Source organism: Gorilla gorilla, chromosome 19 (assembly GCF_029281585.2).
Source record: "Gorilla gorilla gorilla isolate KB3781 chromosome 19, NHGRI_mGorGor1-v2.1_pri, whole genome shotgun sequence".
NCBI lineage: Eukaryota > Metazoa > Chordata > Mammalia > Primates > Hominidae > Gorilla > Gorilla gorilla.
In genome coordinates, this window is record NC_073243.2 from 26,870,001 (window position 1) to 26,897,667 (window position 27,667).

The 27,667-nt window shown below is 44.7% G+C and overlaps 1 protein-coding gene and 1 long non-coding RNA gene across 2 annotated transcripts in view; one reads left to right on the forward strand and one right to left on the reverse strand.

Annotated features, from left to right (window-relative positions):
• LOC134757588 (uncharacterized) overlaps positions 1-19,076 on the reverse strand; it is a 38,052-nt gene extending 18,976 nt beyond the window's left edge. The window contains exon 1 of the long non-coding RNA XR_010131715.1: positions 18,494-19,076. This is a non-coding gene — a long non-coding RNA (uncharacterized lncRNA). The remainder of the gene's footprint in view (positions 1-18,493) is intronic.
• Positions 18,613-27,667, forward strand: part of DNAH9 (dynein axonemal heavy chain 9) — a 372,401-nt gene continuing 363,346 nt past the window's right edge. The window contains exon 1 of the mRNA XM_031003344.3: positions 18,613-19,029. Coding sequence (XP_030859204.3) covers positions 18,613-19,029 — 417 coding nt within the window. The remainder of the gene's footprint in view (positions 19,030-27,667) is intronic.

Genomic DNA, 27,667 nt, shown 5'->3' on the forward strand with positions numbered 1-27,667 from the left:
CTGATATTCCTGGACTTCTTTCTCAAATCTCTGCAGATTTCCCTCTACTTGCATTGTCATCACAGGTCACAGAGGGGAATCGAGGAGATAGAATTCCACATATAATCTTATCTTCCTGTAGAAGTCCCATGATCCACCCTCTGCAAGCTGAAGATCTGGAAAAGCTGATGGTGTTATCCAACGGCCATGATGTCAATTCCCGCCTGGAATCTGAAGACCTGAACACAAGGAGTGCTGAGGACAGGAAAAGATCAATGTTCCAGCTGAAGCCGTCAGGCAGAGTTAATTCAACTTTCCTCCTCCTCCTTCTGGTTCTGTTCAGGCCCTCAGTTTATTGGATGGTTCTCCCCCACACTGGGAAGGGTCATCTTTAAGGAATCAGTCCACCAATCTGAATGCTAATCTCTTCTACAAATACCCTCAAGCCACACCCTGAAATAGTGTTTAACTGGCTATCTGGGTATTTCATGGCCCAGTTAAGCTGACGTACAAAACTAATCATCACACTTCCTATAAGTTTAGAACACCTTATTTGATTTCTTAGATTCAGGCTTTCTCTGGAGGAAGGGGGTGGATCTTCCCTCTGAGGGAAATGACTTTCCTCTTCTATTTAGTTTTTCTGGTACCACCATCCTCTATAACCAAAGAACAACTAAGATATCCCTAGTCTTTCCAGCAGTGATTTTAATTGCAGGCACTATTTAATGGAATTTTCTTAAACCACTAACTCTATAATATTTTCATTTGGTTTTCTCCATCCCAGATCAAGAAAGAATTGTATTCCCCATGTAGTAAGTGCCCCTGTTTTTCACTTATCTTTCCACTGATCAACTCCTCCAACTGGGGCTCTAAAAACCACAACCATGATTAGGAATTACCTAATATCCATGACACCTAATCAAGAAAGAAAGTGGTAGGGGACCCCCCACTGGCATCTTCCAGCCAAACCACATAGATCACACAGGGATGATCCCTTTGCTTGTCGGTGCCACTATTCTCCCAGGCCCCCTATCTCCCTGAGATTGTGGCTTACGTGACACACAATGGAGCCAGCCCAAGAGCACATGGTGAGGAATGTGTGGGCAACTGCAGTCAAGGTTCTTCAATCCTACTGACATTTAAATAAGGCATTCAAAACAAAGTGGAAAATCTGGGGACGCTAATTCAAGATAGCTCATCCAGTCTGAGATCAAGGCCTGAAAGTTCCAAGTGAGAAGCTGAATATGCAAGCAGACAATGGCCAGACCATATTTAAAAACAGAACTTCAACCCATAGTCTCTGCAGCCACAAGCCCAGGAAACCAAATCACAACCCCTGCAGCAATAGGCCTCAAATAGTCAGGACTTGGTCAATGTTATGTCTAATTGTGTAAGTCAATTTGACTGGGTTAAGAGACAGCCAGGTAGCTGGTAAAACATTTTTTTCTGGGTGTGTCTGTGAGGGTGTTTCCAGGAGAGATGAGCATTTGAATCAGTAGACTCAGAAAGGAGATCTGTATTCATCAATGTAGGCTGGCATTGTCTAATCCACTGAGGGCCTGACTAAAACAGAAAAGCAGAGGCAAGTTCACGTTCTTTTCTTGAGCTGGGACATCCATCTCCTCCTGCCTGCGGACTTCAGAGTTCCTGGTTTTCAGGCTTTCTGACTTTCAAACTTACACTAGAGGCTCCCCTGGTCCTTTGGCCTTAGACCGAGAGTTACATCATAAACAACAAAAAGTTATTTCTCACCGTTCTAGAGACTGGGAAGTCCAAGATTGAGGTGCCAGGAGATTCAATGTCTGGTGAGGAGGCATTTCCTGATTCATGAAATAGTGAAATGGATTTTTGAAGACTCAGTTACAGCATCAGCTAGGTGGCGATACCTTGCAGGGCTGGCTCAGGGTTCTCCAGAAGGCTGTATATACTCTGAATCAGCATCCAGTATACAGTACTATTTCTCCAATAGCCAGAATTCATGGGTCTAGGAATTAAGGGGTAGAAATTGGAGTGGCACCACTCACCATTACCACTAGTGACCCATTAATAAAAATTTTGCTTCCCATTCCTGTGACTTCATGCTGTGCTGGCCCAGAGGCCAGAGGAAGGAATGGTGTAACTTTCAGTCCAATGTTGAAGACCTGAGAACTGGCAGGGCTACTGGTATAAGCTCTAGAGTCCAAAGGCCTGAGAACCAGGAGCTTTCATGTCCAAGGGCAAGAAAAGATAGCTGTCCCAGTGTTACAGGACCTCTGGGGTGTTGCTTTTCTGGCTGGAAACCTGCGTCCAATGGCACCTTTGCCGAACTTTTGCTTGGGTCCACTGGGCTCATTCTGTCCACTTGGCCTGGCAGGCTGCACTTGTTTCATGCTACAGGCCTGGATCCCATACCTCCAAGGAGACCACAAGTCAGGCATGGAGTAGTGAGGAGTGTGTGAGTGAGCATGGGGTCTGCACCCTCAGACATGCCAGCTGCTGCTACAGGGTGGGCAACTCCAGATGCCAGCATGGGCACCGGCTCTCTGCGAGGCTGTGGCTGGACCAGGCACACTACAAGCAGCTTCCCCTGGCTGGCACCAAGGAATGTGGTGGTACCCGGAAGCTTGGAGATGCCAGGCACTGCAGGGCCCCAAAGAGGGAGTCACAGCAGTCCCCAAGGGTCCTCAGCTCTTCTCTCCTTCTCCTTGTCCACAACATAGAGAGCAAGGGTCATGTTTCAGCCCTGTTTGTGTTACAGTTCTTTTAGCCTCACCATTTGGTGGGTCCTGAGTTCTTGTCCTATGACCAGGAAGAATGGGTTATGCAGACAAGTGAAGGGTAAGCAAGATGAAGCAGAGCTTCGTTGAGCGATAAAACAGCTCAGTCTCTCAGCTCCTTTCTACAGCCAGGGTGTCCTGTTGGAGTGTTCAGCTCCTAGTAGAGAGGGTAGCTCCTGTCTTCAGACAGGTCACTCCAACAAGTGCTCAGCTCCCAGCAGAAAGGGTAACTCCTCTCTGTAGCTGGTCATCCTGATGAGTGTTCTGCTCTTGGCAAAGAGGGTATCTCCTCTCTGCAGCTGGTTGTCCCCTTGTCTGTTCTGCTCTGGCTGAGCCCCAGGCTTTTATGGGCCTCAGAGGGAAGGAAGTATGTGCCAATTAGTCCATGTGCTGATGGGCAGGCCCAGAAAAGGCACTACAAGTTCCCACTCCAGTCCACAGGACTGGCAGCCCAGCCCTCAGCCTTCAGGCCCTCCTTGGCCTGAAGGTGGGGCCTCACCAGGAACCCGCTCCTTTCCACCCAAGAGCCTGTCTGCCTCCTGCTGCCGTCCATGGCATCCAGGCTGCTCACACCAAGGGGCACCTGCAGGCCAGTGCCAGGCTGTCTTCAGCACCCCCTCAGTCTTCCTCCTGTGCTTGTGGGCACCCAAAGTCCTTCCCAGGCCCCCAAGAGTGCAAAGAGGCCCAGTCCACAGCCCCAACTTTGGTGGCTACAGCTGCATCCCAGTGGATCAGGGCTCTGCCTGCTCCCAGCTCCTGCTGGCTCCATGGAATGTGCAGCCCTGGAATCTGTCCCCTTGCAGCTTGGGATAGGGGCTCCAGGTCCTTGCTGGGCCCAGGCTGGTGTCCAGGGATGAAGCAATGTTGCCACGAGCTCCCCCAATGGCCCAAGTGCTCAGGGGCAGCCCAGGGCTCCCCCTTGCCTGGTTCGTGGCCCTGCCCAATGTGGCACCTCTGGGAGCAGATCACGGGCCACAGGCCTCAGGCCCAGCTGTCTGGAGTGTCAGGTCTGGTGGTCACCCCAATGCAGGGCAAACCCTGGGGACACAACCTCCTCCCAAGGTGCAGGAACCCGGTGCTCTAAAGTAGGGTGAGTATAGTGGCTGCACCACAGGCCAGGTCCCTGAAGTGGGTACTTCTCACCCTGGAACCCCAAAGCATGGCCCCAGCTCTGCCCCCCGGGCCTGGCCCCTGTGCCCCATGTGCAAGCATGGCACTGTCCTGGGCCCAGCCACCTCAGGGCCCTTCTCTGCCCAACCGCACTGTTCCCCCGCTAGCAGGTGACCCAGCCCAGCCCCATCATGGCAGCCCCCAGAGCAGCAGTCTGGGGAGTGGGGGGACTGCCCACCTCCTCCCCACACCCTCCCTGCAGCAGCAGCTGATGGCAGCAGCAGCTTCAGATGGCCCACCACTGCCATCACCTTCTTGGCCCACCAGCTCAAGAAAAGAGAGAAAAAATCAGCTCTCTCTCTTCATTCTGTTCTATCCAAGCCCTCAATGGATTGAATGATGCCCAGATGCATTGATGAGGGCAACATTCTTTACTCAGTATTCTGATTCAAATGCCAATCTGTCCCAAAAACACTCTCACAGACACACGCAGAAATAATGTTTTACCAGCAAATTGGGTATCCTTAACCCAATGATATTGACATATAAAATTAACCATCACAGTCAGTAACTACAGCTTCCCTAATTTTTGCCCCCAATTCTAACTCAGGACCAGCCAGAGAAAGCCAAATATACTTTCAAACCAATCACATAGGATGCCGGACTTCTAATTAGCCCGTCTTCAGCTTCCCCATACCTGCTGATTCAGCAGCCTCCCATCAGGGGACACCTGAAGCTTTCCCTTTTTGCCCCACTGTAAATCTTTCCCACTCTGCCTGCCTTTGAGGCACTGCCAAACACAAATGATTGTAGGTGACTCTTTGTTATAGCAAGCTCTGAATATATAGTCTCTGTTTCCCATTTGGGCATTCTTCATTCATTTCCACACAAGTCACTGAGATTTGACGTCATTTCTTTCATCAGATAGCATTATTTCCTTGGATAAATATATATCTCAGGCCCATTATGAGCTCAGAGGCTTGGAGGACATCCTTCATCCAAAGTAGAGGCCCATGAAGAATAAGTCAGAGAGCATTTCTCCCATGGAGCCTGGTCCTCAAACTTTGGCATGCATCAGAATTTCTTCAAGGTCTTCTGAAAACACATTGGATGACACCCACTCCCAATTTTCCCTTTAGCAGAGCTGAGTTGGGGACCAAGAATTTGGGTTTCTAATAAGTTCCCAGGTTGCTGATGCTGCCTGCCTGGGACCACACTTTTGAGAACCACTGACTCAACCCTTGAGCAAAACAAAAAGCAAACAAACAAAAATATCTTACCCCTGGGCTATTTAGTGCTGGGATCAGGTTCTCACTAAAGAACTGCTGTAAGTCATTGTACTGTAAATCACAGCCTCTGTATCTGAAGGGATCCCAAAGGAACAAGAGGGAGTGATGGCTCAGTCTTTTCTTAGAGGTGTCTAAGGTGACGTCCCTAGAGGTCTAGAGGTGTCTAGAGGTGACGTCTCTGTCACCTCTCCAGACTCATGTAAATAAAAATGTCTGAAGGAACAAAGGGAGAGAGAGAGATGTAGGGGCCGACAACAGACAAAGATACATCATGTCAAAGAGAAAGGGAGCCAGTAGAAAGAGAAACAAATGTAGGCATAGAAAGAAGTAGAATTAAAAGAGGATAAGTCAGATCTCCCATTACCTCGGCCCTGGAGAAGGAAGGGCTTCCTGGTAGAAGGGTAGCTGTCTACGCTGGCAATACATTGGAATCCCCTGAAGGTCTCCTAACATGTACCAAGGCTTGGAACCTATCGCCAGACACTGCTTCAGTTGCTCTAGAATGGGGCCTTGACTATTGGTACTTTAAAAATATCCCCAGATGATTTTAGTGTGTGGCTGCACTTGAGAACCACCAGAATATAGGGCAGCATACCCAAAGGGCATTCATCTGTTACCTCTGGAAAACTACTCTCAGTGGACAATAGTCTATTGCGTCCTGGAAATACCTGGGCTCACCTGGCCAGCTCAGAGGTGAACATACTTTTTCATGCTTTTGATAGTGCATCTATTAATTCATTTACTCATGTACTTGCAAATGAATATTTCATATATTTCACAAATTTATAATCCCAGTACCACCAGAAGAGTTGACTCTCTTGACCTATAAAATGTGTGATTTCCTCCCAAATCAACGGGATTACATCTAAGAAGGAAAGTTCACATCAACCCCCAAGAATTCCTGCAATCACAAAAAGGAGAAGAAGGTGTGTTTTCTGCACTGTTTCTTGTTCTGCCCACCCGTATCCTAGGGTGGGAAATGTACAGTTACACTCTATAGATTATTATAATTAAGTAGTGTGTGGAATTTGTTTTAAAAATAGCTTCATCAACTCTTCATAGCATATTTCTGTAAGACAAGTACAGGTGAAAAGCAAGCGAGGGTTGTTATTGTTTAGCACATTTAATTAAGTAAGTATTTCTTTCATCCTTCTGGGAATTAAACGTTGAACAGTGAATAAACACAGGGAAATCTGCCCATATTAATTTCTGGCTTACTGCCTTAATTCAAAAGCAGGGTGAAAATCAAGAGCTAAGTCTGTGATCTGGGGTCATTATGTGCTAAGCAAAGCAATTGAAGGTTTACCCTTTACATCTCCGATAGAAGTTATTTCAGGAAATATCTTCTTTTATGTTCTCGCTCTCAACTACCTCCTTGATGGCCTCCTTCTCCTTTATAAATAAACATCATCTCTCCTCGTTCTTGAAGAAATTTTTCTTTACGTGTCACCTGCATCAGCTGTAATTTTGGTTTAACAGGGACAGAAACACCTCAAACTGGCTAACTGGAGAGAGAATGTCTTGGTTTATGCAAATGAAAAGTCTAGTCTTGCAGGCTGCATGTAGAGCTCAAAAATGTCATCAGGGGCCGGGCGCAGTGGCCCACGCCTGTAATCCCAGCACTTTGGGAGGCCGAGGCAAACGTATCACGAGGTCAGGAGATTGAGATCACTCTGGCTAACACCGTCTCTACTAAAAATACAAAAAATTAGCCGGGAATGGTGGCATGCACCTGTAGTTCCAGCTACTCTGGAGGCTCAGGCAGGAGAATCATTTGAACCCAGGAAGCAGAGGTTGCAGTGAGCCGAGATTGCACCACTGCTCTCCAGCCTGGGTGACAGAGTGAGACTCTGTCTCAAAAAAAAAAAAAAAAGTCATCAGGAACTGCTTCCTCTTCTCCGTCTCTTGCCTCTACTTCCCTTGTCTTGGCTCCATTTTCAGATAACCCTTCCCCTCATGGAGTCAAGGGGGTCACATTGGCTCTGTCCTACATCCTCCTAGGTTCAAGTCCAGTGGAAAATAGAAAATACTCGTTTATTCCAACATTCAAACCAAAGCTTGGGTCTGACTCTAATGTCCTTATAGGATCATATGGCCATTACCACATTGATGACTGTGACCAGGAGAAAGAATGATCCAAGTTTAGGCCAAGTCACATGCTTCAGCCATAGTACTGGGGGTTGAACCCTACCAGAAGTACCTGGACTAGGGCGGGGAAGGAGGCTGTCAAGAAGGTGGATATAGTTTCCACAACAAAAAGTGGTGAGTAGTTACTAGAAGAAGAGTGTATGGATTTGTTACAGCAAAGCACTTCTGAGTTTTATTTAATGAAACTGAGGCTGCTTTATATCCTTCCCATCTTGAGTCCTTCTCAACTGTGAGATTTGGTAGTTTCTAATCCAAACTAGAAGTCAGCAAACTTTTTCTGTAGAGTCAGATAATTAATTTTTTAGGCCTTGTGGGCCATATATTCTCTGCATAATTACAACTATTCAACTCTGCACTTTCAGTGTGAAATAAGTCATAGATAATGTATAAATGAATAGCCATGGCTGTGTTCCAATAAAACTGTATTTTCAGTATTGGCTGGTGGGTTGAATTTAGCCCATGGGCTATAGTTTGCTAACCCCGATTGTTAATCATGGGTCCTAAGTATGAGAAGGAGTCAAAATAATATTTTACCCCTCCTCTCCTCCAGCTTAACCATACCCCACATTCTCCATTCTTATCACCTTTCTACAATCAGAAACAGAAACTCCCATAAACCACTGAGACTGAACATTGATCAAATTATGGGAAGTACATATTAGAAGTCAGTAGATAGTCATATTAATGCTGTATGAAGGTACATTTTCCATGGTCACAAAACTCAGATTAAAAAAAAAAAAAAAAGACTGAGAGACGAAATAGACAAATGAACAATGGCTAAGCCATATATAAAAAATAGAACTCGCCTCACAATCTGTAGCAGCCAGTCTAGGAGGTCAAACAAGAACCCCTGTATTTATTGACTCAAATGGTCAGGATTTGATTAATAATTGATAGCTTCTGGAAGAGGTGGAGTTGTGGGGGTTCAAGTAAAAAATATTATATTCAAAAAAAATGTGGTATCTTCTCTAATTTTTGTCCCCAAACTTAGGGCCAACTGACGAAAGCCAAACAAGTTCCCCTAACCAATCACATGGATGTTCTGCTTCCACTGAACCAACTCCAGCTTCCACAGGCCAAAGGCCTCCAATCAGGGCACACATGAAGCCTTCCCTTCTTTCTGCTACAAATCTTTCCCGCTCCTCTGCTTGCCTTTGAATCTATACCAAAACGTAAGTGATGGCAGCTGACTCTTTTGACATAGCCTTTGCTTGTTCTCATTTGGGAGGCCTTTGTTTATTTGCATAGTATGTTGTTATTATCCTACATCTAAACTAAAGTTGTTTCAAGATGATCTCTCTTAAGGTATGAATTCTGTTCCTACAAAATTCATACGTTAAAGCCCTAGCAAGACAGAGCAGGGACCTCTTCTTAGGGACTTCTCTTAGGGTCCCCCCAAAACATAGAAATAGAGGAAAATTGTGAGCTCCTTCAAGGGAAATTCCAGGCACCTAGCTAGCCTTAAAAAGCAAGAAAGTGGCTGCATGCCGTAGCTCACACCTGTAATCCCAGCACTTTGGGATGCCAAGGCGGGCGGATCACAAGGTCAGGAGATCAAGACCATCCTGGCTAACATGGTGAAACCCCATCTCTAGTAAAAATACAAAAAAATTAGCTGGGCGTGGTGGCACGTGCCTGTAGTCCCAGCTACTCGGGAGGCTGAGGCAGGAGAATGACGTGAACTCGGGAGGTGGAGCTTGCAGTGAGCCGAGATCGTGCCATTACACTCCAGCCTGGGCAACAGAGTGAGACTCTGTCTCAAAAAAAAAAAAAAAAAAAAGCAAGAAGGTAACAGTAGTGTGAAACAACAGCCAAAGAAGTTAGAGCCACAAGATATTTGATTCTCTAGAGAAACTAAAGATAACATCTTCACGTTTGTTCCTGAGTTGTTTTTCAAAACCCAGATGCTCACCAAATGAAAAATACTGTCCATCCATGGCACATAGACCTCAGATAAGAAGGAACTAAAGACTGAATTCTGACCACTGTTCTTTGTTCTAAATTTCTTGCTGAGGGCCCTAAAGAAAGTCATGCTCACAGGCAAAGCCTTAACATTCCTTACTGCTGACCCCAGGTTTTTAGACAAAGTCTTATTTCCTTAACCAACTGCAAATCAAAGAACCTCTGAATCCACCTGTGACCTGTAAGCCCCCACTTCAAAATATCTCACCTATTTGGACTAAGCCAATGTACAGTCCCCATGCATTGATTTACGACTTTGTCCGTAACCTCTGCCTCCCTGACTTTAAAAACTTTTACATGTAAGCCATCTATGAGTTTGGGTCTTAAGCATAAGCTGCCTGGTTCTGCTTGCTTGGCACCCTGCAATAAATGCCTCACTCTTCTCACATTGCAAACCTTGATGTCAGAGTTTGACTTTGCTACTTCAGGCAGGCAGATCCAAGTTCAGTTTGGTAACACTAACTCCTAGTACATGAATTATGATTATATTATAGAGACTGTTGTGGCAATCAGGAGACCAGAGAGTCCATATGGGTGGAACAGGAGGATTTTATTTAGGTGGCCACCGGCTCAGCAGATTAATATCCAAAGGCTGAGCCATGAATGAAGACAGGGCTTGACTTTCATCCATGCAACCGAAGTGGGATGGCTTGCCAGTGGCACAAAACTTGTGGGGCAGGGAAAGTGAGCTTACAGAAGCAGAACAAGGCAGTTAATCAAACTGTGACAGGTTCCTAACTCAGGCTTACATGTGACTCTTGCTATGCAGGCCAGGTGGCTATTATCTAGGTTTGCTCAAGATGCCTGCACAGCCTTAGCTTGTGTCCTTCGCTATGGTACCCAGATGGCTGCAATCTAAGCACGCTCAAACATGTCTCATGACCTCCGTGGTGCTACAGAGACTTACAGACTGTGGTTACAGAAAACAGGAAACCATAAACTCATAAAAACTTGCACAGCAGGGTCCAATCACACAGAATGGGGAGGGATTCGAGGAGGAAGCTGCTCATACCAAAGGAAAGAGGGAAAATTTGTTTTTCCTCTCACATTTCCTGCTTCAAGACAGAGCCTTTAAAGAGGTGATTAAGTTAAAACGAAGGCTTTTGGGTGGGTCTTAATCCAATGTGACTGTTGTCCTTCAAGAGGAAGAAATTTGAACACATAGAGAGACACCAGTAATGCATGGCACATAAGAAAGGCCATGTGAGGACGCAGCAAGAAAGTAGTCATCTGCAAGCCAAGGAGACAGGCCTCAGAAGAAACTAAGCCCCATAATACCTCAATCATGAACTTCTAGGCTCCAGAACATGAGAATATAAATTTCTGTTGTCTGAGCCACCCATCTGTGATATTTTGTCATGGCAGCCCTAGCAAAATCATATAATCTCCTATTCTAAATTGTCTGTTACCAATCCAACACCACCATCCCTCCCTTCTAAGGCAGGGAGGTACATTCAGGGTCTCCCTTACTGCAAGGCTCCCTTCTTATGCTAGAGCTTGCCATAGAGTAGAATTCACATGAGATGTTAAAGGGGGAGATAAAAAGGATGCTGTTATTCACGGGTAGGACTGCAAGACTTCACAAATAAAAATACAGGATACCTGGTTAAACTTGAATTTCAGATTGGTATAAGGACGTCCCATTTTGCCATGCATTTTTATATGCAATATTTGGACATACTTACACTAAATATTTACTCATTACTTACCTAACATTCAAATTTAAGGGATATACTGGTAATTTATCCTGGAGGATATGGTGGCCAGTCTTGGTGCCTTTGCAGACCACTTCCAAGAACTTCCCCTCTGTGGTTCTGGCAGGTTTATGCTTTTGAAGAGCTGTCCAGGGTCTCATGCTTTGAGGTTCTGACATATGGATGCTTTGGTTTCTCACACTTTTCCGTGAACTTGGACTGTTCCACTCACTTCACTGTGGCAAAGCTGATATTCAGCTATAGCCTTCCTGACCTTCACTTCCCAGTTCTTGACATAGTTGTGTAAGCTCTAATTTCTATATTAAGCCTCTTATTGGTATAACACTTGGAGTGGCTCTAACCCAACCCAGACTGATCCACCCTTTTATCCACAGTCTTGCCAATTCAGGTCAATTCAATCACTTCTGATGTCTCTGTATTAGTCCATTTTCACACTGCTGATAAAGACATACCTGTGACTGGGTAATTTATAAAGAAAAAACACTTTAATGGACTCACAGTTCCATGTGGTTGGGGAGGCCTCACAATCATGGTGGAAGGCAAAAGGCACATCTTACATGGTGGCAGTGAAGAGAGAATGAGAACCAAGTGAAAGGGGCTTCCCCTTATAAAACCATCAGATCTCGTGAGGCTTACTCAGTATGGGGGAAATTGCCCCCATGATTCAATTATCTCCCACTGGGTCCCTCCCACAACACACGGGAATTATGGAAGCTACAATTCAAGATGAGGTTGAGGTGGGCACACAGCCAAACCATATCAGTCTCCATACTGTATTTAGGATTCTTTCCTTTTACTTTCTCCTCTGGAAGGTTGTGAGTACCTGGAGGGCTTATATATCTTCCACCAATCAGTGTAATCGCCAGAGGGGTTCTTCCTGCCTACTGCACAAATAAAGACCTCAGCATTGCAGTAAAGAAAGAGTTTAATAGACACAAGTCCAGCCACACTACATGGGAGATGGAATTAGTACTCAAATCATTCTCATCCAAAGCTGGTAGGTCAGGGGTTTTCAAAGGCAGTTTGGGGGAACGGGTGGAGATGACTAGGCTTACTGATGATTGGTTGGGGCAGAGATGAAATCTTAGGGGGTTGGAACTGTCCTTTTGTGTGTTCAATCACTTCAGGGTGTGGGCCACTGGAGGAGTAGGGTTGGCAGGTCCAGGTGGAGTCATATCTCAAAAGGCCAATCTACTATAGCAGTGTTATCTGCAGGAATGGCTGGCAACCTATGTCCGCAACTTAGCAGAATCAGGCTCCTGTCTTCCTCCAGCCTGATGTTCTTTCATTAGCTTTACAAAGGCTGTTGAGTTTTGGGGAAGTCCTATTATAATTTAAACCATAGCCTAAATGTCTTCCAAAGTTAGCTGGACCCAAAAGCCCAAGGGAAAGGCAAGATGAGGGGTGGGTTAACTCGCCTCACTGTTACAACTTTCTCACTGATATAATTTTTGCAAAGATGGTTTCATCAGGAGAAGGACACCCAGTCTACACCTGTCTTTGTCGTCGCTGCGATATAAACCATCTTGTGTCGTCCTTATAACCATGCACTGTCACCCATTAAGGCCTCTAGGTAATACCTGTACTATGTTCTTTACAGCCTGACCCCTAGCTAGCCCTCTAAGCATTTTGGTTTTCCTCCTCCTAATCATACCACACATGTAGAAACTGTCAGCTCCTGTACCTGGACAATGCTAGGGGAGGGGAGCATTGAAAGGCTGCCTCCTGGTCCCTGTTGTCAAATCCTGCCCTCTGTCACTGCTACACTAACACAAGGGCCAGGTTGGATAAAGGCTTCTCCACTTGTGCACTGTTTCCTACGGCTTACCAGAGAAGCAAGGCTCAAGTGTTCCCTTCTCTTGGACACTCAGAATTTCTGTAGTAGCTGTCATCTCATCTCATTCCCTGGACCTACCTGAAAGGGTCAAGAATTCTGCAGCCATATCCATAGTGTCTTCTGCTCCTCTACTCCACTTCCCTAGTCTCTCTCCCCAATCCCAGAAAGAGTCCTTACCTTTTTTTGTAAGGAAATCTGCTTATCATATTGCTATGCGTTCTTATCCATCCATGGTTTAGCAAATACGCTCTAACCTCTCAGTCTTTCAGATTATGCCTTATATATTCAAAGCCAAGTTCTTAGAATTACAACAAATAATACAGCATAAATCTGTTCTCCCTGTAAGCTCACCTATTACAATACAAGAAAAAAAACAGCATAGCTTTCATAGCTATTGTCTCTGCTATGTGTTTAAAAACTATTCAGAATCAATGAGCTGTTTTAGGCTGTATTCACACTCCCCTGAGGGATTAAATGTTAACTCACTGTGTGGAGAGCCGCAGGACAGCATCAGAACATATAGGAACGAAAAACCTCAATTAATATCTCAAATTGTATCCCCTACTTGGAATTGTTAGCACACTTTATCAGTTTACCTCTCCAGAAAATCAGACAAGAAAGTGCATATGGAAAATAAGTCATAATCCAAGATTCCATAGAACAATCTTTCCTGCTGTGAAGAAACAGTTCGTTATGAGAACTGAATGGGCTTTTATAATTTCAGGCAAAGATCAATTACATGGGGCTTTAGTTTTATCCTAAAACATTTTTCTGAATCATAAAAATTAAAAGGGAGATATTAAAAAATCCCCTAAATGATCATGTAGTTTCAACATGTTACCTACAAAAGAATAAAATGAAGCTGGCTTCTGACTTCTCTTCAACAGTAAATTCCTGGCTGGGCACAATGGCTCACACCTGTAATCCCAGTACTTTGAGAGACTGAGGCAGGTGGATCACTTGAGCCAGGAGTTCGAGACCAGGCTGGCCAATATGGTGAAAAGCCATCCCTACAAAAAAATGCAAAAATAAGCCAAGCATGGTGCTGTGTGCCTGTAATTCCAGCTACTCGGAAGGCTGAGGCACAAGAAGAGAATCACTTGAGTCCGGGAGGTGGAGGTTGCTTCCACACGTTGAATCAGGAATCAGCTGAGTTTAATAGAACCAGTAAGTAACATAAAGACTGAATAGTGCCAATTGGATTTTATGAAAAAGAAGTCACCAGTAACAGACTTAATCAATTTTTAGGATATCTGATATGTAATTTTATAAATCTAATGAGTTATTAGCATTTAAATGAACATCTATACATTGATTCTCAGTAACTGAAATGAATTTCCCCACAGCATTCAGAGTACATGAAATGGCACATTTGTTTGTTTTATTTTATTCTGAGTTATATTATATATTCACATGACACAGGAGTTACGAAGAAATTACTTAGGCAGAATTGTATGGGAGTCCTCAGTAAGGCTTTTCTTTTTAATGAACAGCAGCCCCAAGTCATTTTCTAACAAAGAGCAGCCTGTAAAGTCCAGCTGCAGACATACACAAGCAAGCTGGAAGCTTGCACAGGTGAATGCCAACAGGAACTAGGGACTAGACATGTTCAAGATGGCAGCTCCATCTTCCCTTCTCTGCCAGCCACGTGTACAGTAAGGAACAGACAAGATGGCACCAATCAACTAAAAAGTCCATTTGCATAATAAGATTAGAGTAGGACAACCAGCCTTCCGCTTGCACTACATAAACATTATACCTGATAGAACCAATCTGTGTGCCCTATGTAAATCAGACACCGCCTTCTCAAACCTGACTATAAAATCTGGTGCATTGACCACCATCTGGTCCTTTCTGCTTGGAGACCCCCCTCTCTCTACAGAGAAAGCTGTTTCTCTTTCCCTTCTCTTCTGCCTACTAAACCTCTGCTCCTGACTCCTCCTGTGTGTCCATCTCCTAAATTTTCATGGCATGTAATGACAAACCCCAGGGTCTATATCCCAGACAACATAGATGCTTCATAAGTACAATATGTATGTACAGTTTAAGAGGAATGACAAAATGAAAACTCACAAGCCAAGTTAGGAAATAAAACATTATCAGGAACTTAAAAGGGCCCTGTGTTCCCTTTACTCATCCCATGCTTCTTTAGTTCCCCCAAGGAGTGATCAAAATCTGAATTTTGTGATAATCATTCCTTTACTTTTCATTAGATTACTACATATGTGTGTGCCTCTTACAACATATCGCCTAGTTTAAAACTTCTAACAAATGTAACACTAAATTATTCTGTAACTTTCCTATTTTTATTCAACATTCTGCTTTTAGGATTTACCCATGTTGATGCATGTGACTATTGTCTATTTATTTTTACTGCTGTAGAGTATTATACGTCATGAATAGTATATAACACAATTTACTCATCCATTCTACTATTGACGGACACTTGGTTTGCTTCCCATTATTTTGCAGTTGCTACAATGCAACCATTGATGTTCTTATGCATGTCTCCTGGATGTAGTCACAGGCAGCATACACTGTCCTTCTATTCTTGGATCCCACAGAGATCCCTATTTGTGTCTGATGTTCACATTAATAGTATCCAAGATAGCTGCAAGGAGGTTATTCTAATAATTCATGCACATTATTTGAATTAGAACTTCATCATTATTTTGAAATATTTGATATGAAAAGATTGGGTTAGATTCAGTATCTATTAGCAGCATAAAAGATTTTCAATGTAACATTTGTCAAGGAAGAAAAGAAAGAGCTGTTAGATTCTGTAAATATAATGTCAACTGCTAATTTATGAATGGTTTTGAAAGGCTTTAACTTTCATATGACTTGCTTGTGGGAACAAATTTCTCATCACGAGCGACTATCCAGAATTTAAAGAGATCATGACCAAAAGTCTCGAACAGGAATTGTGCATAGTCATTTAAAACAAAAAATATGATTACTACAAATATTACGCTCATGGTACTGAGTTCAAGTTTCCAATTTAAAAAATGGAAATTATTTTAGCTGAACATCTTATGCAAATTCATTCTTTCCCTTACTTTTTGTGGTAGCCTGCCTCCAAGATGGTACCCAGTGATTCTTGTCTCCTGGTATTCACATCCTCATGTAATTCCCTCTCATATTGAATACGGAAGACTTCTGTAACTAATAAGATAATTGCAGAAATGACAGTGTGTGATTTCCAAGGCTAGTCATAAGAGACACTGTAGGCTTCTGCCTTGCTCTCTCTTAGATCACTTCTTCTGGGGGAAGACAGTCACAGCATTACAAAGACACTCAGATACCCAATGGGGGCTCCACATGCTAAAAGTTGAAGTCTACTGCCAAGAGCCAGCACTAACCCACTAGCCATGTGAGTAAGCCATCTTGGAAGTGTCTCCTCCAGCCCCAGTCAAGCCTTCAGATGATGTAGCCCCTGATGACATCTTGCCTGCAACATCATGAGAAACCTTGTGCAATAACTACGAGCTAAGCAGCTCCTAAATTCCTGACCCCCCATAAACTGTGTGAGATAAATGTTTATTGCTATTTTAAGCAGATAAGTTTGGGGGTAATTTGTTATACAGTGATAGATAACTAATATATTTTGGGGATATTTTTGTCATAATTATACAATATTTTAAAATGTCAGTTGTTTTCAATAATCCCATATCAATGCCTCCCACCAATCACCTTCTAAAATGCAGATAAGGTATCTTTTTGGAGAGAAAATTAAAAACTGGGATTGCTAATATTCAGGAGCCTTCACCTTACACAGAAATCTTTAAGTCATATTCACAGACTCCTTTGCTCCTATTTTTATGTATGTTGGGGCAAGGGGACATAGGAGATTAACGGCATAATAGAGCCACAGTGCGGTGGCAGAAATTTTATTTCAAGGGTTTACTGAAAGTTAATGGTCCTGAAGTCACTCTGTATACGAAACATGAGCATAGTTGACACATTTGAAGTCCCTAAGCACTAAAACAATAACGATGCCTTCCTATGTGCAAAGATAAACAAAAAACGATATGTGTAAGAAGCCCCTGACATTACTATTTTTCCCTGATGCTTCTTCTTGAAATGTCAGTTACCAAATTCATCCTAAAAATTGTTTTAGTTTCCCACTTTTTCCCTTTCCTCATAGTTGGTTGATTATTGTTTAATCCAGCAATGATGAAACACCCTTTACAAACATAAAGATTCATTTCTAACATGAACATTTTTTATTACAGCAACTCCTTTGCTCCAGTTATTATGAAATCAATCATTTTACTTCCCAACCACTGGTGTTTTCCTGAGGAGCTCTTGTTAGCCAAGCTGCCATTGATAAGTGCTTATTCTGTTAATATTCCTTTGAAACCCATTATAAACATTCCTTTTACCCAGAAACTCAGCAGTCCCTGGGAGGTGACTAAAGGGAGGATGGCAGGGCAGAGGGGAGCTCATTCAGTCCTGCAGACCTCATGCTGCCCAAGTTGTTTGTCCATTTTTTCAGCACCCATGCACTGTCACCTTACATGCATGCAAAGGGCCAAGCTGTTTATCCTGACCATGGAGAAGGACTAAGCAGGTAACAAATGCTAATTTCTGAGGTCAGGCAAGGTACTTTATATTATCCCTTTTTGAAGCCAATATCCAGGTATAGGGCAGGATGGGAAGGTTCTGAGCATCCTGCATATTTACAAGTACTTTGCTACATTTAGTAAGAACTGATTAGTGGTCACACCCATGGAAGTCAAAAACTCTAGCATGGTGGCTCATCCTTATAATCCCAGCACTTTGGGAGGCTGAGGCGGAAGGATCAATTGAGTCCAGGACTTCAAGACCAGTTTGGACAATATGGCGAGACCTCATCTCTACAAAAAATTTTTAAAATTAGCTGGATGTGGTGGCGCCTGTATTCCCAGCTCCTAGGGAATCTGAGACCAGAGGATCAGTTGAGCCCAGGGATTTGAGGCTGCAGTGAACTATGACCCGGCCACTGCACTCCAGTCTGGGCAACAGAGTAAGACTCTGTCTCAAAAACAACAGAAACAAAAACAAGCCTCTTACAGTTTGGTCACATTTTTAGAAGATTAAGCACATGCCTTAAAAAACATGGGCAAAGAAAGGCACGGAAGAAAACTTAAAAAAACTTGATATTAAAATTTTGAAGCTGAGCTGTTCAATATAACTACAGTCACATGTGACTACTTAATTTTAAGTGAAAATTAAGTAAAATTAAAAATTTCCTCAGTGGGACGAGCATATTTCACCTCCTTTATAGGCCATGCGTGGCTAGAACAGATGGAAACCATTTCCATCATCGCAGAAAGTTCTATTGGACAGCACTGTTCTGAAGTGTTTAATTTGCCATCATGGAAAAGAAATAAAATTCACTGAATGTCCTTAAATCTGTTTTATGATTTGGCATTGTGTTTAAGTCTGGATTGCGCATTTAGGATAGAGGTGAGAGGACCACACTATTTTCAGTGTCTGGAGACCTCTAAAGACTCTAATTCGACCTTGGCCAAAACGATCCTTAACAGCATTTATATGCTTGATCTCCTCTCCACGCAGCCCATCAATAAGCCATTGCGCTCCACGGTCACACTTCAGCACTCCCAATACACCAGGCAGACACTGAGTACGAGTCTCGGCTGGTGTCCTAGCAACAGCGACGCGACCCCGCCCCTTCCCGCGTACACCTCCTACCTTATTAGCCTGGAAGGGGCGGGACCAGGGGTCAGTGCCCAATAGGAAGGGAGCAGAGGAGTGAGTCCTGGCCGCGTCCCCGTCGCTAGGGAAACCGATGCAGCTGGAGGCCGCGCGCGATGCGGCTCGCGGAGGAGCGGGCCGCGCTTGCGGCGGAGAACGCGGATGGGGAACCCGGCGCCGACCGACGACTGCGACTCCTGGGGACCTACGTGGCCATGAGCCTGCGGCCGGCTGCGGGCGCCTGGGAGCGTTGCGCGGGGAGTGCTGAGGCGGAGCAGCTGCTCCAGGCCTTCCTGGGCCGCGATGCTGCCGAGGGGCCGCGGCCGCTGCTGGTGGTGCGTCCCGGGCCCAGGGGCCTGGCAATACGACCCGGGCTGGAGGTGGGACCTGAGTCGGGCCTGGCTGGCGCTAAGGCGCTCTTTTTCCTTCGCACCGGGCCCAAGCCTCCAGGGCCCGACAGCTTCCGCGGCGCAGTGGTCTGCGGGGACCTGCCCGCGGCACCTCTGGAGCACCTAGCCGCGCTGTTCTCGGAGGTGAGGGTGGGTTAGTGTCCCCGCGCGGCTAAAGCTGGGTGGGGGAGGGGAGGAGGAGCCTTAAGGGACGGAGGCGGGGCCAGAGGGGGCGGGGCGAAGCTGCAGGGGAGGTCCAAGGGGCGGAGTGATAGGCAGAGGGGCGAGGCTGTGGAGGGAGCACAACCAGGAGGCAAGTTCCTGAAGTCAGGAAGAAAATGGGATGGGGTTAGGGGCGGAGTCGGGTGGGTCCGGAGGGAGGGATCTGGGTGGAGGCCAGGCCAGAATGAGAATGGGAAGGGGCTAAGGCTTGGGTCAGTCCGGGTCTGGGTTCCAGCCAAAGTCAGGGGAAGACCATAATCTGAAGAGTGCCTAGGTCCTGACTACTTTCAAAATCAGCGTCTCGTAATCCCTCCTGTAAATTGGAAAGATCTGAGGAAGATGGGAAGTGGTGAACAAGACGGCATTTCTGATGGATCAGTGGGGTGGAAGGAGGTGAATGGCTATAAACAGTGCCTACTTCTGGAGAGCAGTTAAATGGGAGGGGGAGGTGGGTAGTGATTTGCTTTTGATTTTCATCTCATTCATTCATTACCAACCATTTAGCAAAGGTCAGCCCTGTGCCAGCATAAGAAGTTGGGCTCCCATTTGGAAATGCCCAGCAGGCCTTTGGAGGAGTCTGCCTGAAGCTCAGGGAGGAAGGTGGAGATGTGGGTCATGAGTGCTTTAGTGGCACCACAGCAGAAGCTTCGAGAATGCAGGAGATTTCAGGGAAGTGCTCCAGAGAGATTCCTGGGCCCCTTAGACCTTTCTGGAATGGGAGTAAACTGCCCTGCAAGTCAGGCCTGTGTGCTTCTGGAGGCTTGATGCCCTGGACCCTGCAGGTTGTGAAATAAGGATGGGCAGAATACTGGCTGTATGATGGTTCAGGTGATAGGTGCTATAGGGAATACCAAAGAACTATTCCCACCCATGAAATGCTTACTCCAAGGAGCTGAAACGTATGTAATAATTCATATATTCAAAATATTTCAAACTTTTAAGACTGGGGTGAGGGTAAAGCTTACCTGAAAGTTGGCCCCACTGCTGGATGCAAGTCCTGGAGTCTCCCTGCTATGTCAAGTGTAAGCCCTTTAGATGGTGTATCAGGAGGCTGTGGGGAGGTGAAAATTCCAGGGAAAGGGTTGGATAGATAGAGGAAGACACAGAGGGCCCAGGAAGCTAGATCTCTTAGATATGGAGGTATTTCAATATTTTAACAAACAGAACGGTCTTGCAACTGTGCATTGTCTGAAAGCCATCCCGCTGAAGCCTGAACTTAGATCAGCTTCTCTAATGAATGTTGATGATAGAAAGTACTTTTGGCTTCAGAGGAGAAAGACAGGCCTGTGATCTGAGAAGCATGCTTAACATAAGTGTTGAATTGTCTCCTGAACAATTAGAAGAATTCGTATAAGTAGAGAGCAAGGTAACTTTCAAGATACTGAGAGCAGACTGATCAAAGGTTCAGAGACAGGATTTAACCTAGTGTATGAGGGAGACAGAAAGCCCATCTCAGGGTTGTGTCATGGCTAAGCAAAGTAGTCCAGCAAGAAAAATAATTTTAAAATAATGAAAATTCTCGAACGTTTAAGAATTTTCATTGGTGCATTGAAAGAGATTGGAGACAAACAATGTTCATCAACAGGGGACTGGGTGACTGAATTATGGGCCATATATACAGTGAAATACTTTGCAACTATTAAAAAGAATGACTGATATGGAATATTCCTTTTTTTGAGGCAGGGTCTTGCTATGTTGACCAGGGTGGTTTCAAACTCCTAGACTCAAGTGATCCTCCTGCCTTGGCCTCCCAAAGTGCTGGGATTACAGGTGTGAGCCACCATGTCCAACCGGAGTTATTCCTTAGGGTAATTTTTTCCTTGTGGCAAAAAAACACATGACGTAAAATTCACCCAACAATTTCCAAGTGTGGAGTACAATATTGTCAACCACATATGCATTGTTGTGCAACAGATCCTCAGAACTGCCCCGTCCAGCATCACTGAAACTCCACACACACCCAGCAAGCCACACATCGCTCCCCTGAGCTCCTCGCTAGCACCATTCTACTTTCTGTTCCTATGAACCTGACTCATCATATAAGTGGAATCATGCAGTATTTGTTCCTTCTGACTGACTTATGTCACTTAGCATAATATCCTCAAGGTTCATCCATATTGTCACCGCCTATCATCATATGCGGGATTTCTTTCTTTTTTTAACAATATTCTATTGTATGTATATACCACATTTCTAAAAAATTTATCCATCATAGACACTTAGGTTGTTTCTGTATCTTGGTTTTTGTGAATAATGCTGCAATTTAAGATAATTTTTTAAAGAAGTGCAGAATTGCATGGATGGTATGCTACTATTTATGTTTAAAAAAGAAAGGAGGGGAAGAAGAGAGAAAGGAAGGAGGGAAGGGAGGGAGGGAGAGAGGGAGGGAGGAAGAGAGGACATTCTTTAACAGTAATCCACAAGAAGGAGAAACAGTAACTGAAGTACAGGGGTAGGTGGAAGATTTACTTCCCACTGTAAAAGCTTTTGTACGTTTAAATTTTGCCCCATGTAAATGTATTACCTATTTTAAAACCTAAATAAATAATTTATTTTAAAAATAACTCAAGTCCTTTCCTTGCGTTTCTCAAAACTTGTACCAGTAACTTTATTCCACTTTCTGTCCATCCATCTACTTTTATTCCATACCCTGAAGCTGATCCAGTGTCTCTTTCAAGGCTTGTTGACCTCCCATCTGCTAAGACCCTCCTTCTGGCCCGGCCCTCCTGTCCACCCCCTCTCCTCTCTCTCAGCACCTTGTAATCAGCTTAATAGTCTCTGATTACCTGCTCCCCTTTTCCTTCCACCTCCCCACGCAGCATCACTAAAGCCAGAAGAACCTACCTGGCTGAGAGACGTCTTCCTGCCTTGTGTGTGTGTGGGCGGGGCAGGGCTGGGGGTAGGATTGAGGGTGTTGGCTGAGAGAAAGCTGTAATTTTAATATTATTTTTGTTCCATTCTACTAGTACAAGGTAAAAAAGGAAAATGTGCCTAAGAAATGTTTGAAAGGAAGAATTAACAGAATTTAGTAACTTGTTCTCCTACTTCCATACTTCCTCCTCCAACCACATCATTCACTACTGCCAACTTATTTTTCCTAGCTCTGAAACTTGGATTTTTTTTTTTTGACTTTTTGCATTTTGGAATGTGAGCATAAGATTTGGAATCTCACAGACCTAAGTCAAATTCTGGTTAAATTCAGCAGTGTGATGTGAGCAGATGTGCTCACTCTGCCAGGTCCAAAACTGTCTTGCAGGGTTGCTATGAAATTTGGACATCATATATTAGAACACCTGGAATAGAGTGTCACACTGCAGGTGTTCCATAAAGGATGAGAATTCTTGTCACTCTTCATCCTATTTAAAATCCTCCTCACCCATCTGATGGACCCTTGTCACCTTGCTGTAACCCATCCTGGCTCCTCCTGGAGGACTCAGCTGCGTTTCCCCTACAGCCTTCTCCTAAGCCTGGAGCTGGGGCAGGTGGCCTCCTTGTTCCTCCTTGCTGCTCTAGATCCACATCAAAAAGCCTCCAGTTTGAATCTCCTGTCATCAAAAGACATCATCCACTCTCACTGCTGCATCCTGTACAGATGGTGCTACCCTTGCGTGTGTATGATTTTGCCTCCCAACTCACTGTGACTCTCCCCAACATTACTTCTAATATGTGGTTATTTCCAAAGACATGTGAGTGACCCTTCCAATAACTTGGCCTCTGGGTTCTCTGTATCTTTGTCCTCCAGTGATCTTGTCCTCCTCCCAATCATAAGCAGCCCCTCCCATGGCCATTTCCAGACCTTGCATTCCCAACAACCACCAACCTCATTGTCCAATTTTATGCACCTCCTTCTCTGACCACTACTCCTATCTTTGCAGCTCACTCCCTCTCATACCCTGACCACAACAGTCCTTTGATCGTGCTGGGAGCTCCAATCTCTTGACCTTGGCTCCTTCCCATTGGCCCTGGCCCATGCACACGGTCTCTTCTCTTACCCAATTTGAGTGCCATGCTCCTTCATGACCATCATACCCTTGCATCAGCTCCTGATGTACTGGCCTCTACCTCACTGTGTCATACTCAATTGGTGCAACCACAATCCTGGTAAAACCCAGCTCTACATACTTCATACCTGCACCCATTAAATTAAAAGAGACCAGGGAAAAACCAATGGGCTCCTCTTTAAATGCACGACCTCTCGAACTGCTAAGTAAGCCTTTTGTGTTTCCCAGCAGACATTCTATTTTTTTTTTCTATTCCAACTATATTTTCTTGCTCTTTTAGATCACTATTTCCCAACGTGAGAAACAATTTGAAAAGAAAAATCTTTCTTCTTTCAAATGTCCAAAACCTCCTGTTAACCTCACTCTGAGACGCTCTTGCTTCTTTCTTGGTTTTTTAAGAAACGGAAACGAGAATAACATGTCCACGAACTCTTATGTCCACTTTGACTGCAGCATCTCTCCTTGTATCTTCTGCCATCCCATCCATTGCTAGAGGTAAACTGTTTGTGCTGCCCTCTGATGCCAACCCTAAGGCTGAAACTGCTGCCTGTGCTCTGAATCCCACACATTCCTGAGATCACTCTAGCAATTTCCTCTTCTCTCCTGCATTCATATTTTTCTCCTCTCTGCTAGATAATTCTCATCAAGCAAAATCCTCCTTTCATCCCACCAGCTGTCACCCTATGTTTATGACCCCCTTCACAGCAGAATTCCTGGAATGTGTGTCTCCTCTTGGTGTCTCATTATTTTCCTGTTTTATCTCATCATCACTCATCAGGCTTTGACTTTCTCACTTCACAGAAGAGGAATAAAATAACGTGTCAATGTTTCTGATGATCTCCACTTGACTAAATTGAACGGCCCTGAATCAGTCCTCGTTCGGCTTGACCTGAGAGCAGCGTTTGTCATAGCTCATGATCATCCTCTCTTCCTGGAAACGCTTTCTTCTTTGGGCTCCAGGAACCAGTCTTCTGGTTTCCTCCTATCACCATGGCTATCACCAGTGATGGTGCCTCCTCTTATTCCCCACTTCTTTTTTTTTTTTGAGATGGAGTCTCGCACTGTCACCCAGGCTGGAGTGCAGTGGCGTGATCTCCGCTTGCTGCAACCTCCGCCTCCTGGGTTCAAGCAATTCTCTTGCCTCAGCCTCCCGAGTAGCTAAGATTACAGGTGCCTGCCACCATGCCCAACTAATTTTTGTATTTTTAGTAGAGATGGGGTTTCTACTCTGTTGGCCAGGCTGGTCTCAAACTCCTGACCTCGTGATCTGCCCACCTTGGCTTCACAAAGTGTTGGGATTACAGGTGTGAGCCACCGCGCCCGTCCTCTTCCCAACTTCTTAACACCAGATGGCCCTACAGCTCATTCCCTGGACGTCTTCTCTTCTCTCTATATACACCCATTTTCTTGGGGGCTGTCATTCAATTTCAAAGTTTCACAAGCCATTTGTATCTGACACTTCCCAAATTTGTTATCTCCAGCCCTCTCTTCTCCTCTGAATTCTCAACTAGCATATCCAGCTGCCTACTCAACATCTCTATCTTAAAGTCCAATCGAGATACTACATTTTAACATGTGAAAACAAAAGCTCCTGTATCTTCTCTCAAGATCTTACTCCACCTTTACTCCTCCCCACATCGGTTGACAGCAACTCCATTCTTCCCATTGTTCAAGCCACAGATCTTAGAGTCATCCTGACCCTTTTTTTTTCTCTTGCGACTCCTAAAGCAATTTGTTAACACATCCTATTGGCTATACCTTCAAAATTTGTATGGAATCAGGCCATTTCTTACCATCTCCCCCACTACCCACTGTGCCACACCACTGTCTTCTGTATTATAGCACCAACTTGCTAGGTGGCCTCCCTTTCCACCTTTGCCCCTTAGAGCCTATAATCATGGCAGCTTGGTTGATCCTACTCAAAACGATCTCAGCCTATGGCACTCCTTTGCTCAAAACTTTCAATGATGTCCATTTCTCTGAGAGTAAAAATCAAAATCTCACAGGCAAGGCTGCATGTGAATTGACTCCCTTTACTCTCACCTATTCTTTGGGATCACTCTGTCCCCGCTTTCCTTGCTTCCACACTGCTCCTTGATCAGACCAAGCATGCTTCCACCTCGGGGCCTTTGCACTGGCTGTTCCTTCTCCCTGCAATATACTTCCCCCAAGGATCTGCAAAGCAGTCCCCCTATCCTTCCCAGCCTTTGTTCAAATCTTATCTTCTCAGTCAGGCCAACCTCAACATTTACAATTGTAGCCCCTCCACCCCACACTCCTGATTCCCTTCACATGCTTTATCTTTATTCACAGAACTTACTGTTTCTTGACTGTCTCTCCCTTAGAATATAAGTTTCATGAGGTCAGAAATTTTTGACTGTTTTGTTCACGGGTGTATCCTCCTAGCACCTAGAAAAGTACCAGCACATAATAGATGCTCAGTAAATACTCATTGAATAAATGAATGAGTAGCTTTTTGGTTTGTTGTTGTTGTTGTTGTTGTTGTCTCAAGACAGGGTCTCGCTCTGTTGCCCAGGCTGGAGTACAGTGGCACGATTTCAGCTCACTGCAGACTCGACCTCCCTGGGCTCAAGCGATCCTCTCACCTCAGCCTCCTTAGTAACTGGGACTACAGACATGCGTCACTACAACCGGGCAATTTTTCTATTTTTTTTTTTTTTTTTTTTGTACAGATGAGGTCTTGCTATGTTACCCAGGCAGGTCTCCGACTCCTGGGCTCAAACAATCTGCCCTCCTCAGCCTCTCAGTGCTGGGATACAGGCGTGAGCCACCGCACCTGGCTATGAGTTGCTTTTCACTTCATAGAGAGTTCACATTCGTTATTTTTGTGTCACTCAAAGCCCTCAAAACCCCCACTCAAAACTATTCCTTTTTCTTCAGACAGTATACATTCAGTTATTTGATAAACATCTTGAGTGCTTTCTATATGCCAGATCCTGGAGAGAACTCTGACTATATAAAAATTAAATAAGATAGAGTCCCTGCCTTTGAGATCCTAGGAAAATTCCAGTTCATCCTCTTTCCCGGTTAGGACTTCTGCCCTGGGTTCAAATGGTTCTTTCTTAACATGAATGTGATAAAGCTTAATTTGTAAACTTTCCTTCCTTTTTGAGCTCCCTTTACTGATTGTTGTAAGTTCCCAGCTCAGTGAATGTTTCCAGACAGACCAGGCAAAGACCATCCTCTAGAATCTAACATGCTGGGTCCAGGTATTCTATTTCGCGGCCACTGGGGCTTATTGATCATAACCCAGCCAGTCATATAAGTTCATATTTCCTTTTGATTATTTATATATTGGTAGCTTCCTCATCACATTATATGAGCATCTGTTTGTCTTTCTGGTATTCTCCTTCCATCACTTGTGAGATTTTGACAGTCAAAGATTCCGGGTGAGTTTACTGACAACTTTCTTTCTTTTCTTTTTTTTTGAGACAGAGTCTTGCTCTGTCTCCAGGCTGGAATGCAGTGGTGCAATCTCGGCTCACTGCAACCTTCGCCTCCCGGGTTCAAGCGATTCCCCCGCCTCAGCCTCCTGAAGTAGCTGGGACTACAGGCTCGTGCCACTACACTCGGCTATTTTTTTTGTATTTTAGTAGAGACAGGGTTTCACCATGTTGGCCAGGATGGTCTTGATGTCCTGATCTCGTGATCTGCCCACCTCGGTATACTGACAAGTTTCTAAGTTGCGGTTAATAGAAACCTAATTTAAACTAGCGTGGAAAGTTCAAGAGCAGCTTGATTTAGGAGCTCAAACAAAGTTACCAAGACTTGGTCTTTCTCCATCTGTAAGCACTCTCCTCTCATATTAACTTTATTCTAAGGCGCTATTGGTTGTGAAGGTGTCCAAGAAAAGCTCCACACTAGCAGAAAAGAGAAGGTGTCTCTTCCTTGAAAAGTCACATAAGACACTTTGGCCTGACTCTCACTGGCTCAGATTTGGTTCCATGTTCACCTATGGATTTGGGGATGAATACTGAAAAAAGAGGAACTATGTTGGGTGGCCAGAATAACCTAACGTTCACCCTAAAGATGGATTCAAGATCCTCAACTTTGCTTGCCTTCTCAAGGTGCCCCTCCCACCACCTGTAGACAGAAGGTCATGTTTATCTGCATGTGTCCTTCTTTTTTGCCTCTGGCCTTTGTGACTATTTAATCACCTCCTATTCACCCCGTTGATGAGGGAGGGATTCCTGCCTGAGAGTGATGGAGATGGGTAAACATACAACACCCAACATAGGACAGACACCATTGACAGCAGTTTTTCAGTCAACATACTCACAGCCCAGAAGAGGACACTGAGCCATGCAGGCCACATGGGGATTGCTCTTGGGAACAGACTAAATGACAAGGGGCTGTGGAAAGCACACTTTGTATTAATAGTATCAAGAAGGTGTAGTGGTCCCTGGATCTCATTGGGGGATGCAACTGGCTAGTTTAAATCATTCCACCAGCTGGCAGGGAACTGAAGTCTGCTTCTCAGGGATAAGCGGGAACTGTGCCTCGTCCTCTTGATAAAGAGTTTTTTGTTTTTCCTTTTT